The 14,143-nt window shown below is 56.8% G+C and overlaps 1 protein-coding gene across 4 annotated transcripts in view; it reads right to left on the bottom strand.

Moving 5' to 3' along the window:
* The window catches only part of KCNAB2 (potassium voltage-gated channel subfamily A regulatory beta subunit 2), a 97,078-nt gene that overhangs the window by 41,835 nt on the left and 41,100 nt on the right, over positions 1 to 14,143 (bottom strand). For 2 of the 4 annotated variants that reach the window (XM_068538762.1, XM_068538763.1), the window contains exons 2-3: positions 13,489 to 13,617; positions 12,248 to 12,289 (exon numbers count right to left, since the gene is read on the bottom strand). In XM_068538762.1, the coding sequence (XP_068394863.1) occupies positions 12,248 to 12,289; positions 13,489 to 13,565 (119 nt within the window). In that variant the 5' untranslated portion in view covers positions 13,566 to 13,617. Of the gene's footprint in view, positions 1 to 12,247; positions 12,290 to 12,464; positions 12,632 to 13,488; positions 13,618 to 14,143 lie in introns of those variants that run through there. The other 2 variants (XM_068538761.1, XM_068538764.1) reach the window with 2 other exon arrangements.

Genomic DNA, 14,143 nt, shown 5'->3' with positions numbered 1-14,143 from the left:
TCTGGGATCTTTAATAACTCTTGGTCGTGGTTTCCGAGGCCCTCTTCCCAGTTAACCGAAACCCCTGGATGCAGCAAGATGAAATCCACCAGATAAAGGGCGGGCCCTACGGGGGCGACATCTGGCCCATCAGACGCTAAAGGCTCAAGTGGTTTTCTTGTCAACTCAGCTCTTTGGGAAGCAAGTTTCCCCAGGGTGTTTCAGCCCCACAGTTAGTCCCGCATGTTTCAGATGGGACACAGCCCTTTTCCTTGGGGTGTCAGGCAAGTAAGAGACTTGTTCCAGTACTCACACCTCCCGGCTGTGTTCGGGTCCTGGGCCATGACAAAGTTCCACGAACCGGGGGGGCTTCAAGCAACAGAACCTGGTTCTCTCACAGCTCCGGGGGCCAGAAGGCTGAAATCTGGGTGTGGGCAGGGCTGCGCTCTCTCTGAAGCCTCCAGGGGAGGATCCATCCTGGCCTCCGCCAGCTTCTGTGGCCGTGGTTCCTTGGCTTGTGGCCGCGTCCCTCCCACTGCTGCCTCCACCACCAGAGGGCCTCTTCCCTGTGCGTCTTCATTGGGCCTTCTTATTAGGACACCAGGCGCTGGATTTAGGGCCCACCCTATTCCAGTGTGAGCTCACCTTAACTAATTACATCTGCACAGAGCCTATTTCCAAATAGCCTCACGTTCTACGGTTCTGGGTAGATGAAATTTTGGGGGACAAAATTCACCCCAGTGCCCCCTCCATTACAAACGGTATCCACACCTGAGGGAGTTGGGGTCTCCCTGGGGCGGGGGACAGGCTCCGGCCCCCCTGCCCGCCCCGCCTCACCTCTACTGCTCTCGCCTTCCTCGCTCTAGCCCTGGGCCTTCTCTCCTCATATGTGCCCCTGTCCCCTTGGACTGGAAATTTCTTCTCCACGTCTTCAAGTGGTCCTCCTTTCAGACGGCTGGGGTCTCAGCTGCCCCTGGTCTCCCTGACTCTCTTAGGCATTTACTTGCTTTTTCTCTGCCATCCCCCAGCAGGATGTAACGTCCAACAGGGTGGGGAGGGACCTTGTCTGTCCTGTTCACGCAGCATCTGGCAAGCCTGGAGCCAAGTAGATCTTCAGTAAACATTTGCTGAATTAATGAAAAGTATCAATGACTTGCCAAAAAAAGAAAAAAATGCAGGGACTTCCCTGGTGGTCCAGTGGTTAAGAATCCGCATTCCAGTGCAGGGGGTGCAGGTTTGATCCCTGGCCGGGGAGCTCAGGTCCCACACGCCTCAAGGCCAAAAAAACCAAAACATAAATCAGAAGCAATATTGTAACAAATTCAATAAAGACTTTAAAAAATGGTCCACATCAAAAAAATCTAGAAAGGAAAAGAAAAAATGCAGACCCTCATCTCCTTCTTGAGAAATTTCCATCAGAATCAGGAGGTCCTCGAGGCCAAACTAGCTGACCCTTTGTCCTTCCTTTACATCTGGATTTATAATGCAAAGCCTTAAGAATTCTGCCATCTAATGGACTCAGGGCAGAAGTGCTTTATATCTTTAAATGACAACCTCATGCTGAAGATCCAAACACTTGTCCGCAGGAGAAAATGTTACAGCCACAGGGCTGGCCTCTGTTCTTCTCTCCAGACAACAGCCAGATCACCCCGGGGCCTGCGCTAGATGGCAACCAAGTCAAATATAGGACACCCACTTAAATCTGGACTTGAGATAAACAACGAATAACTTCTGCTATTATGTCCCGATGATGGCATAAACTGGTTGTTTATTTGAAATTCAAATTTAACTGGGTGTTCTATATATATATATTTTTAAAAATAAATTTATTTATTTTTGGCTGCATTGGGTCTTTGTTGCTGTGCGTGAGCTTTCTCTAGTTGCGGCGAGCGGGGGCTACTCTTCGTTGCGGTGCGTGGGCTTCTCATTGCGGTGGCTTCTCTTGCTGTGGAGCACGGGCTCTAGGCGCGTGGGCTTCAGTAGTTGCAGCACGTGGGCTCAGCAGTTGTGGCTTGCGGGCTCTAGGGCACAGGCTCAGTAGTTGTGGCACACGGGCTCAGTTGCTCCATGGCATGTGGGATCTTCCCGGACCAGGGCTCGAACCCGTGTCCCCTGCACTGGCAGGCGGATTCTTAACCACTGCGCCACCAGGGAAGTCCTGTTCTATATTTTTATTTGCTAAATCTGGCAACTGTACATAGACTAGGTGGGTGGGTGGGGTCCCTTCTGGCCAACTAGCTCTGGCCAGGACTTGTCCTTGGGAGGCACAGGAATAAAGCCTCATGTATGTAACTTATCAACTCAAATGCCAGCTCTGGGGCTCTCTGGCCACTTTCTGAGGTTTTCAGAGGAGAAAGTGGGCAGGTCAGAGCACTGTCCCAGATGCTGATTTCAATGACAAGCGAGCTAAACAGAATGTCTTTCTGAGGTTCAGAAGGAACCCTCTAAACCCAGCATCCGAGAACACAGGGACACCTAATCCACAGCCTTTGCTAATCACAGTTACAAGCGTAGTTGCAGCAACCAATTCAGAGGCCACTTCCCATGAGGACAGCCCAATTTAAGCACATCTTGGTCCCCAGGACCTCGCACGGGTTTCTGGTGCTGGGATGGATTTGTTGGTAGAGACGATGAATTGAGGGATTTCCCCTAATTTGTGTTTAGTCAACCCCTAATAATTAATGTGTCCCAATGACACGGCAAGAAGACAAATGACATAGTATGTTTACCCCCGCTGCACAGTTTTTTCAGGAAACCATACTCTTTTCCCATGGAGGATACACCAAACGCAGCAGTGCTTCTCTCTGGAGGAGAGGACTCTGCAGACTCTCATTTTCCTCTTTTATACATTCCTACGCGGTCGGCATTCTTTTTTTTTGGCTGCGCCACACAGCATGTGGGATCTTAGTTCCCCGAACTGGGATCGAACCCGTGTCCCCTGCAGTGGAAGCGTGGAGTCTTAACCACTGGACCGCCAGGGAAGTCCCACGGTCAGCATTCTTAAACCCCAAGGAGTCTGCCCCAGTTGACAGTGACGCCGTTACCCCGTTTCCTGGGCCGCATCCCTCTCGCAGCCCCTGCCTCGGCCAGGGGACCTCCTCCTGCCCCCGCCCAGCCCAGCCCTTACCGGTACTTCATGCCGGTGCACCGGGCGGTGCAGCTGTCCAGGGAGAGGCCATGCATGCGCAGGAAGCTCTCCATGTTCCTGGCCTGGGCGGCTGCCCGCACCTCCCGCAGCTGCCGCAGCTCCAGCGTGCTGGCCTGGCGGACGGGCTGCAGGGCCCAGTCTGAGTGACACCTGCTCATCACGCTTCTCAGGCTCTCGCTGTACGTCATGGACAACATGGTCCCACCCGGCCCAGGAGCTGCCACTGTCCGGACGGGAAACGCCGAGTGGTGATGGGTTAGAGAGCATCCCGCCGTCCCCGGTGCCCAGGCTGGACGCCGGCCCTGGGGCTGGGGCAGGGGCTGCGGCAGGGACACATCCTCCAGATAGAGCAGCCACCAAGGGGTCTTGGCGCCTGGGGACAGGGCCCGGCCCCGGAATGTAAACACCTCTTGGCTTGAGATTCTCGGTCCTTAAAGCTGCACTGGCCGGGAACTCTGGCTGAGCCACCCCCTCTGCCCCTGCAACCATGAGACAAGCACAGGCGAAGCTGCATTCCAGGTGGGAGATCTCAAAAAAATGCTCCAAATGCGAAGGGGGCAGGAGCATGCAGAGAGCCTGGCCCCCAGAGTGGAAGACTTCACGGCACCCCCTGGAGGTGTTCCTCCAGGTGTTCCAGGTACAGGGCCGTCCCGGGAAGCAGCATAAGCACACCTGTCGCTGAAGCAAATTCCAGTGTGATTTTGCCAGGGGGCATCGCGCCCCCAGGAAGGCCCTATTTGTTGGTTCACAGCCTGGTAAAGGGACATGTTATCCACATGTTCATTCTCTGCTTGTAGGAAGCGCCGTTGCACCAGCACAGTTCTTTGGGCTCCATGCTCAAATTAATTATGTCACAATCCACGAGTTTTTGCAATAGAAACACTGAGCGGATGCATTTAAGGAGGGAGTGAAGCGGGGGAGGGAATAGGTTTGGAAACTGCAAAGCTTAAATGTTAAGAACCATTGCTAAATCGTCGTCTGAAAGGATGATTACACTTGGAAACTAAAAACATAAATGTCCATCAATAGGAAATCGGGTATGTAAATGATGGCTCATCCATAGAATGGAAATTTGTGCAGCCACGTGGGGTGTCTCCACGTGGACTGATAGGCAATGAGTCCCAGGAGACAGCATCAAGAAAGGAAAGGAGAGGGGAGCACGTGTGTGCACAGGATGCTGCCCTTGTGTCAATTCACGCGCACACGTGAGTAGCTCAGTGAAGGGCTGGCCTCACAGCTGTGCGTCCACATCCTGCGGTGGCTTTGACTGGGCAACACGGACACGGCCGCAGGGGGCAGGGCTGTTCTACAATCCAGGGACTCTCCCCTGCTCCCCCCCGCATCTGACCATGGGCCTCTGCCCCTGGCCCAGATGCCTGCACCGTGGCCCCAGAATCGTCACCGTCACCGAGGTGAGATGCGTCTTTTCAGCTGGGTCAGCTGGACCCTGGAGCCCAGCCCTTGAACTGGAGGAACCAGCACTGTCCCCACCTCTGCCCTAAGGGAAAACAAGTTCCATTATCCCTGCGAAGGGCTGGGCAGGCTGCCCTGGGGGCTGAGGCAGCTGCAGAGTCCCTAGGGCGGAGAGGGCATTGGGGTCGCCTGGGCTGGTCCTTCCTCAGGTGAGCTCTCCATCCCCAGTTCGTATCCCCCTTTCTCCATGGCAGGTATCATCACCTGACGACGTGCTTCTGTCCTCTCTAGTCATCTTGTTTGTTGCATCTGACCCCCTGAAGGTCAGGTCCAGGGGGGCAGGGACTTTTCCATCTACTTTCACTGCTGCACCCTCAGCTCCCGAAGTAGTAACTGGGTATTTCCCTGGCCGTGCCGGCAGCACCTGGAGGGGCTGGGCTGGCCCCCTGACTCAGGCCAAGGTTCTCTGCAGGCTGCCTTCTCCTGGGCCAGGACTTGCATCACCACAGCTCAGACCCACAGGGGGGCCCAGAACCTCTAGCATCCCCCAAGGATTTGGACTAAGGTCTCTGAGGGATGCTTTTTCAGGACACGAAAATACCCACCTTCCAGGAGAATCATTCTGGGGCAGCAGAGGGGGCCCAGGCTCGGTGGGGGTGGGTGGGTTTGACCTTGGACGTGGCACCATGGACGCCCACAGGTAGCAACGCTAGCTCCCTCCCTCCCTCCTCCCCTCCAAGTGCACGCTGCCCACTACCCATCAGGCAGCTGCTTCAAAGGTGTCTGTGTGGCCTGCGTGGGGCAAAAGCAGGCCAGTCCTGGCTTCCCTGGGGGTCCGTGTTCAGAGAGAACAGCCGGGCAAGCAGCAGTTACGGGGTGCTTCCCGAAGAGCAGGACCCACCTCAGACGCGACCGTTCCCAGCCAGGCCCAGCCAGGCTGAGATCAATAGCCATTAGAGCTTTCAAGACATGACCCGCAAAAAGCAATCCTGGTCTGACCTGGCTCTGGAAATCTAGCCCTGGCCCCAGAGCTGCAATGCCAGTGCGGCTGAGTGCCCTGCTTCTGGACAGGGGCAGCCCTGTCCAGTGGGTGTGTCACCCACGCGGTGAGACCCAGGCAGGCACCTGCACCGCTCCGAGCCTCAGTCTCCACGTCTGTGAAGTGGGATGAGCAGAGGCCTATTGTGCAGGCTGCCTTGGGCTGCACGGGACCGGCCTGGAAAACTGGACAGGGGCTGGCCTCGCCGTGGGAGCATGCCACGTGTGGGAGGTGGCCACCAGCCACGAGGTGTGGACCGTGGCACCAGTTATGATAAGTGGCGTGAGGACAAAATACACAAAAGGGGGTGGAGGGGAGGTGGGTGGGCCAGCAGGGGCCTCTCTAGAGGCCGCACGTGAACATGGGCCTGAGTGATTCGAGGGAGCCGTGTAGGATGAAATGTGGACATTATCCATCACCCCTGCTCTGGCGGAGACACACATCCCTAATGAGATGGGTGCAGTGGGTGCGGCCAGGACTTGGAGGGCGCCTCTCTGTGGGGCTGGGGTCCCTCCTGCCTGGGATCTCTCCTCATCTCGAGTTATAGCGGCCTTGGGAGGGGCCCCTGGGTGGGGCAGGGCCACCAGCTGCATGGAGGGAGCCCAGAGCCTCCTGCTGGACGTGAGGGTCCTGGTGGCGCAGGGCAGGCTTGGGCCAGGGGACCCGTGGGAGGAGGGGTGGGCCGTGGGCGAGCACGGTGGCCCCTGACCTGGGGTGGAGGGTGAGGACCTGGTGTCCACAAGGGGGTCTGTGACCGGAGGGCCAAGCACAGCTAGGAAGGGGCTGGGAAGCGTGGGTCCTCCTAAGGCCCTCGAGGGCGGGGGAGGAAGGACACAGAGGGACTCGGACAGTCACCAATGCTGTCCAGCGGGAGAGGACGGCGTAATAAGCCGGCTTCCTCCGCAGGCGAGCAGGGCTGGGTCCCTGGATGAGGAGCCCCTCGAAGACTCCCCTTGTTGGGGCTCCTGCCTTGGCCACCTGGCTTCTCAGGGACCCCGACCTCTCGCTCCTCCTCTTTGCCATACTGCTCCCCCATCTCAGGAAAAATCAGCCCTCTTTAATAGCCATCACTAATTACAGAGCCTACAGGCCCCCCCCCACCCCGTGCTGGGGCCTGCCTTTTGCAAATCTATTCCTGTGGACGGGGGTCTGGGGAATTCACGCGAATGAACCGCGTGACATGGAAAAATGGAAAGAGACATTAACCTCGTTAAGTCCGTGGGAATCGCGACCTTGCTGAAGAGCCTTCCACCTGGAATTCCTGAACTGAGGTCTGTTTACTGAAAGCCACCAAAACACGAGACATGGGATCCGGAAGGAATCCGGAAAGTCTCTTTGAAACGGCGACTTGTGTCTCGACACCGGAGAAACCGGCCTAAGTTCCTAAAGCGGGAGCGCGGAGGGCAGCGGCTCGAAATCATTCCGGAGCGCGGCTCGAAAATGCACAGCATCGCGTCAGGGCAAAAACAAAATTATTTTTGCTCGAGAACCATCAGCAAACCAAGGCCCAAAGAAGCAGCCCCCGGCCCTCTCAGGCCTGTGTTTCGAAACAGACCTTTCAGACAGCACCCAGCCTCCTGCTGCCATTCTCAGGGGGGAAACTTGAAAATGCTGGATCTTAGTGGGGAACCCGACAGGGTACCAGCTGCAGCCCAGGTCTCCCCGGATGGGAGAGCAGCAGGGTTGGGAGGCAAGCAGGTTCAAGCGGCAGAACGCCCACCCTCCTTCCTCCCGTGGTTACCTAGGGCTGGCTTTTTTTTTTTTTTTTGAGGTTTTCCGCTTTGAAAACACAGAGGGTCTAATTTCTGATCAGCCAAACGCATCCCCAAAAGCTGTCCCTGTCATTTCTGTTCCCGGGATGCTTGTTCCCCAGCAGCATTCCCCCCACCAAGAAGGCAGCTGCCACTTGTCTCCTGGAGCTGAAGGGATGAAGGGACCACTCACCTGCCTTGCTGGCGTCTGCTGGTTAAAAGGGACACAGTCTAGTTTATTAGGGTTCACAAGGCGTTTAAGGAGCTGGTGCAGCAGCTCTCTCATTAGGGAGTGTCACTGCAGAACGTCAGAAGCAATTGGTGAATAAGTCCCACAAGGGTCGGGTTTGGAGGCAGCGAGTCCATTAGTCCTATTAGGGCATCTGCATCTCAGTGAAAGAGGCTGAATTATTCACGAGCGTGCCTCTTCCCCTAAAAGCCTGGGGAGTGTGGTTCCGCGGTGCAGCCTGGCAAGGCAGCCTCCTGCGTGCTGGCTGGGAGGGGGCACCGGCTGGGGTCCTGCCATCCCCTCGGGTGCACACCCTCTGCCTCGAGACCTGACCCTGGGAACCGCAGGTGGAGAGGCGCAGGCTGTGCTTTCTGGTATTTGAGGACGGGACCCAGGCTTGCAGCTGCCGTCCCACCTTGTTCTTAACTGTCTGCAAGCAGGGGAGCCCCGAGGCCCCACGGCACGTGACCACCACCCACAGTGAAGGGGTTGAGGTCTGTGGCAAGACGCACCCTCAGCACACGCAGACGGATGCCCCACCTCCCTTCCACCGGGACGTGCCCCAGATTGTACGTCTTATACTGCCAGGACCTATAAATGGCTGGAAGGTTCCTGCAGTTTGTTATTTGGACACCACACTGCTTCTCTCTCCAGGTGGGGGCATGGAGACCCTTCTTCACAGTCCTGACCTGAGGTTTGGAAAACGCTTTGAGGCTGAGCCCTGGGGTGATGTTATGCTGAGCCCCCGTTCCGGGTTCATGACCGCAGGGGCCCTTCGTGTCATACTAGGATCCCCCCAAAGTCTCAGCATGACACTATCCTCTAGCTGAGAAATCGCACCGGTGCCTGTGGGATTCTGGACGGAGGCTGAGCTGATTACCCCATGACAAACCTGCTAACGGGGTGGCTACAAGGGGTGGGGGGATCACTTCACCAGATCCGGAGTAGAAAGAAATGGGAGGCCGGGGGAGGACGTGGAACCGGAGGTAACTGGTAGTGGGTGATGATCTGGAAAGGCCTTCGTGATGGACTTGGGATGGTTTTTCTTTTCTTTTTTAAAAAATTTATTTATTTTGGCTGCACCACGCACCTTGCGGGGTCTTAGTCCCCTGACCAGGGATCGAACCTATGCCTCCTGAAGTGGAAGCACAGAGTCCTAACCACTGGACCACCAGGGAATTCCCTGGGATGGTTTTTCTTAAAGGCTGAAGCCCACTGTCAGGTTCCATGTCACGTGTCACCCCCTGGCTGGAAGTGGCCGTAGTGGGCCTCATTGCTGGGTGGCGGTCATCAGCCTGACATGCTTGGAATGAGGTTCATCTCCTTCCCCCGGGGCACCGTTCCCCTCTCATCACGTTGTCCCTCTCAGCACCTGTACCTCAGACACCAAGCCCCATGGACGTGGCTCCTGGTACCCTTCACTCTCTCTTCCTGTGGCTCCTGTGGTTCAGCCCTTCTCCATCTCTCCTGGCTCCTCATCCAGCATCTGCCCCCTGCCCTGCTCTAACACCATCGATGGCTCCCCAGTGCCCACTGAATGCCGTCCAGGCTCCTCTGCTTGGCATTCCTGGCTCTCCCTCCTCAGACCCCCAGCTGCCTCTACAGTCTGGCCTCTGTTTACTCTCCATCCTCTCCTGTCCCTGATGGCCCAGATGGTGTGACCGCTACTTCCTGTTCTCAGGGCGCCTCTCCAAGCTGTGCTCAGGCTGTCGCATCTACTGGAATGTTCTTCCTGGTGTCTGTTGAATTCTGTCCAGTCTTCAAGGTCCAGCCCAAAGGTTCTATGCAGCCTTCCCTGACTCTCAGCTGGCTGTGACCCCTCCCTCCTCGGAACGCCACCAACTCTCTGGACTCTCCCATGACCCACTATTTTTTTTTTTTAATTTATTTTATTTTTGGCTGCATTGGGTCTCTGTTGCTGTGCACGGGCTTTCTCTAGTTTCGGAGAGCGGGGGCTACCCTTCGTTGTTGTGTGTGGGCTCCTCATTGTCGTGGCTTCTCTTGTTGCAGAGCGCAGGCTCTAGGCGTGCGGGCTTCAGTAGTTGTGGCACGTGGGCTCAGTAGTTGTGGCTCGTGGGCTCTAGAGCACAGGCTCAGTAGTTGTGGCGCACGGGCTTCGTTGCTCCACGGCATGTGGGATCTTCCTGTACCAGGGCTCGAACCCGTGTCCCCTGCATTGGCAGGCGGATTCTTAACCACTGCGCCACCAGGGAAGCCCCCCATGACCCACTTTGCCTCCTAGATACTGTTAGAATGATTTGGGTTCAGAGTAGATTGCACTACCGTGGCCGATCCTTTCCACCTCTCTGCGTCATGTGACCATGATTCCTCCCATGGGTCGGGGTGGGGGGAGTATATTTTCCCCTTGGCATTGGGCTTGGTCATGAGCATGCTTTGGCCAAAAGAATGAGCAGAAGTGACTGTACCAATTCTAACCGTCGGCCTTCAGAGACAGTTGTGTTTCTGCTGTTTTCTCTGGCACTTCTGCCATGAGAAGAGGCCTGGGATGGTCCCTGGTTAGGAAGGACGGAGAGATGGTGAACACCAGCGTCCAGCCTGCAGCTTAGAGACCAACCCAGCTAAGCCCAGCCTAGATGAACTGACTCCAGTCAACCCACAGACATATGAGCAAGGAATCAATGCTTATTGTTGCTGCCCCTGCGACTTGGGGTAGTTTGTTATGCGGCCTCCTGTGTAAAAGCTGACAGGTACAGGGTCTTCCCTCCCTTACCCGTCTGTGAGCTGCTCGAGGGCAGGGTCCTGGACACCTTTGCCCTGTTGGAGGAGGGGGTGTCACCCTGCTGGCTGACTTAAATAACCATCCAACAGCCGTGTCAGTGCCTGGGTGACGAGGACCCCCCACTGGGAGTGGCACCCAGTTTGCTGAACACAGACCCCACCCCCTTAGAGGTCATCACCAGAGGCCCCCAAAAAGATGCCGAGTGTCTGTGGGAAGTAACCACGCTGGAGCCCCAAAGGGCAGGACAGCCAGAGCCTGTGCCATTGAACGTGGAGCTGAGAGGCTGGGGGTGGGTGGTCTTCAGATCTGGAGATTCAGTTCTCCAGCAGAGCATGTCCACGGGGTAAGAAGACCTCATGGGGACTGGACGCTCAGCCAGAGGGGTCGCAGAGGGTAGACCACAGGGTGGATCCATGGGGTCCGGGGGGCCAGCAAGGGGTGTGGAGCACCCTTTCACTTCAACTCGACTTACTTGGCACCTCTTACGGGACCAGCCCTTTCAGCTGGCTGGCCTATTTCGGGGATTTTTCTGCCTGCATGTCTCAGCTCACTCCTTTCCTTCCAGGAGTGAGGCAGGCCCAGGACCTCTGAGGATGCAGCTCAAGTGCATGTTTGGTTTCAAGGATTCAAGTGCATGTTTGGTTCCAAGGATTCAGTTTGAATCCTTGTGGACGGATGGCAAACATTCATTCTGGCATATTATGCCATACATACATACATACACACACACACACACATACATACACACATACATATGTATATGATGATAAACACTTCATTCAATAAGAGCATTTGCAAGCTCAGACCTAATTATTTCAAGCAAGACCTTATCTAGCAAAAATTCCAGTAGAATCAAAGATTCGCTCGTCCCTTTAGAGCTCTCGGTAAGGGGTGAGACCTCATGGGAGGCACTGAAGCAATGGCAAAATTAGCCTGAGGACCCAGGCCCACGGTCATGTTCGGAGGTGCCAAGGCTGTGGGAAGGAAAAAGCCACATGGAAATCCAGCGCCGACCCCAGCACCCACTGCCCGAGCGAGGTCCCTGGTGCATCGGCGATAACGGCCCCACAGCTCTGTCACCACTGCGGGTGCACACACCGGGGACCCAGTTCTGGACCGAGAGACCTCCCAGGCTTGGAGGCCAAGACGCACAACAGACACCAGGGCCCTGCCCCCACGAGCTGTACCGAGTGTCCAGCCCCAAAGCTGGCGGAGCTGCCCTGAGGGTTCCGTAAGCCTGGCATGTTCTCGATGGAGGGAAATGTCAAAGTAAATTCCCAGAGTTAGAGATTTTCAAGAGCACGCGTGTCTGTGGTGCACGCCCCACCCCGACAGGTTAGGAAGAGGCTGCACAGAGGGAGGAAGGGACCCGCCTGGGGGGCTTTTGCTGATGGACGTGCCTCGGGCTGGACCTCTGGACGCCGTGTCCCTCTGGTGACAGACTCTCCCCCAGTGGACACACTGTGATGATTTCCAACAGGAAATGCATCAGAAAGATGCCAGCGCACCTGTCCCGACCCTGGCCTGGGTCCTATCGCAGCCGCACACCCCAGAGAGCTCCATAGGCTACAGATCAGCTCAAATTCAAGGAAACGCGGAGAACACTGGGCTGGGTGCGTCGTCTTTCACTCTGATCACCTAAGAAGCACAAAGCTGGGATGACAGGAAAGCACTCGATCCGCTGTCTGAGGGGTGAGGTTTGAAAGGCGATCTGGCGAGAGCTCAGCTCAAATCGAAGCAAATTCTAGACGACGAGCCCACACAATGAGCCTGACTTCACGTCTTTCATCACTATGCCGTGTCGTGGCACCGAGAAGAGGACCAGAGCCTGGATCTTATGGGGGAGTTTTCACGCCCGAGAAATCACCAGCACACCCGGCCTGGGCGACATGGCTCTCCCACCCGCTGCCCTGCTTGCCGGTTGTAGGGAAGATGGAGGGCTCGTTACCTGTAAAACTGGAGCTGTCTTTTGGGGCTCCCATACCGAGTACTGCGGACAGCAATGGAGGAGAGAGAAGGAAACAGGGAGAGAAGAGAGAGAAGCCACAGTTGGCATCAACCACGCACAGGGAGGTGCCAGCCCGGGAAGCATCTCTGACGCCCGGCAGCCCCAGCCCCAGCCCCACCCCGCCCTCTCGGGGCTGTCGGAGGATGTGCCCGGGTACCAAGTCTCGGTAGCAGCGCCACCCAGTGGCACAGGGAGGTGGAGGCCCGTTTGTGTGGATGCCAGGCTCCTCTGTGCCTGGCCTCGGTTTGGGTTTCTTTTTTTTCTGGTCACCCCGCGCGGCATGTGGCATCTTAGCTCCCCCGCCAGGGATTGAACCCACACCTCCTGCAGGGGAAGGGCAGAGTCTTAACCACTGGACTGCCAGGGAAGTCCCTCTGTTCGGGTTTTCATGAAACATGCTTTTTCAGACCAACGGTTGAAAACCTTCAAACCCAGGAATGCCCATCACCCAACACGCTGGGAAGTCTGCACGTGACCATGGGGTTCTTTTTAGGACCTGGATGCAGGAGGGACGCCCCCTGTGGTTTCCATGGACGCTTGCTGTGGCTCACGCCCTCACAGTTATCTGAAGGTCCAGTGGCTCAAGGACTGGCGGGCCCCAGGGTTCCACTTGCGCCCCAGTCCTCCGTGACAATGATGCCAGCGGCTCCCACCCCGCGCCTTCCCCATGCCCTCCCTGTGGTTCAACCTGGGCTATTTTCCAAACAGAAAGACCCAGGGCTGGATCTGGAAGTGAGCTCCACAAAGAGGTCAAGGGGGCCCGGCTGCCTCCACCCTCCGTGGGCTCCACTCAGGCCTGTAAGGCTTGGAGCCTTGCTCAGGGCGTCAGGGGAGCTGGTGGGACCACAGGGGCTACAGGACCTGCAGTGTGTGTGGCATGAGAGAGATGGAAACCGGGAAGGGCCTCTGTTACCTCCCACGGAATATTTCAGAAGTCAGGGACAAGGCAGCAGTCTAATCCTGGCTCCATCCCACCTGGAAAACCTTGGGTTTTTTCTTTCCCATTTTGGTCTTAAAAGCCTCCTTTCCTTGGAGAAAATGCAGGCTTGCGTGCACCTGACAGCCCTGTGGGCTCACTCGGCCCCTCCCTCTGGGTCAAGGGGAGGAGACTGGACTGTGGACCTCCTCAGAGGTAGCACTGACCCTGGGAGGGCCGGGGTGGGGTGGCACGGGGGCGTCACCTGTAGATCATGCCAGGGGAGCCGGTCTGCCGCAGGGAGAGCCGAGCCGGGGACCCCGTGGTCGATTCCGGATACATGGAGCCGGACTCACTCGTCCCGACCCACTCCCTTCTTCAAGGAGGGAAGATCCTGGAGGGAGAGCAAAGAAGGAGGGGAGGCGGTTACAAAAAGACCAATCAGTGTGGCCAGGATGCTCTGTGATCCTGAAGGCCTGGTTCCTTGGGCATCTGCATGTCCCTCATCAGACAGACAGACAGGCCCACGGGGGCTCGGGTGAGGCTGATGGTCGGGTCCGTGACCGTGAAGGATTTCTACTCCTCCTTTCCAAGCCCCCACTCCGTCCCTCCCTGACTGCCTTTCTGAGGTTCTGGGAGCACTTCCTCGTTGCCCAAACTATGCAGAAATGGTGGCTGCAGAGGGAATCTGTGGACTTGGGAATCTGGGCTGTCTTCCCCAGGCCAGGAAGTGGTACCACGGTCACCCAGGGTCATCCTGGATGCCTCACCTCCCTGACCCCTGACTCCTGCCCTGAGGCACCCCCGGGCAAGTGAGGGACACGGACGGGAAACCAGGACCACAGAGGGGAGGGTGCACAGAGGGCCAGGCCTTGTGTGCTAGGAGCAGAGCTGTCCCCAAGGCCAGTCCAGATGCTGGT

This window comes from Eschrichtius robustus, chromosome 3 (genome assembly GCF_028021215.1).
Source record: "Eschrichtius robustus isolate mEscRob2 chromosome 3, mEscRob2.pri, whole genome shotgun sequence".
Taxonomy (NCBI): Eukaryota; Metazoa; Chordata; class Mammalia; order Artiodactyla; family Eschrichtiidae; genus Eschrichtius; species Eschrichtius robustus.
Note: the sequence above shows the minus strand (reverse complement) of the source record. Positions and strands in the feature narration are given on the sequence as shown.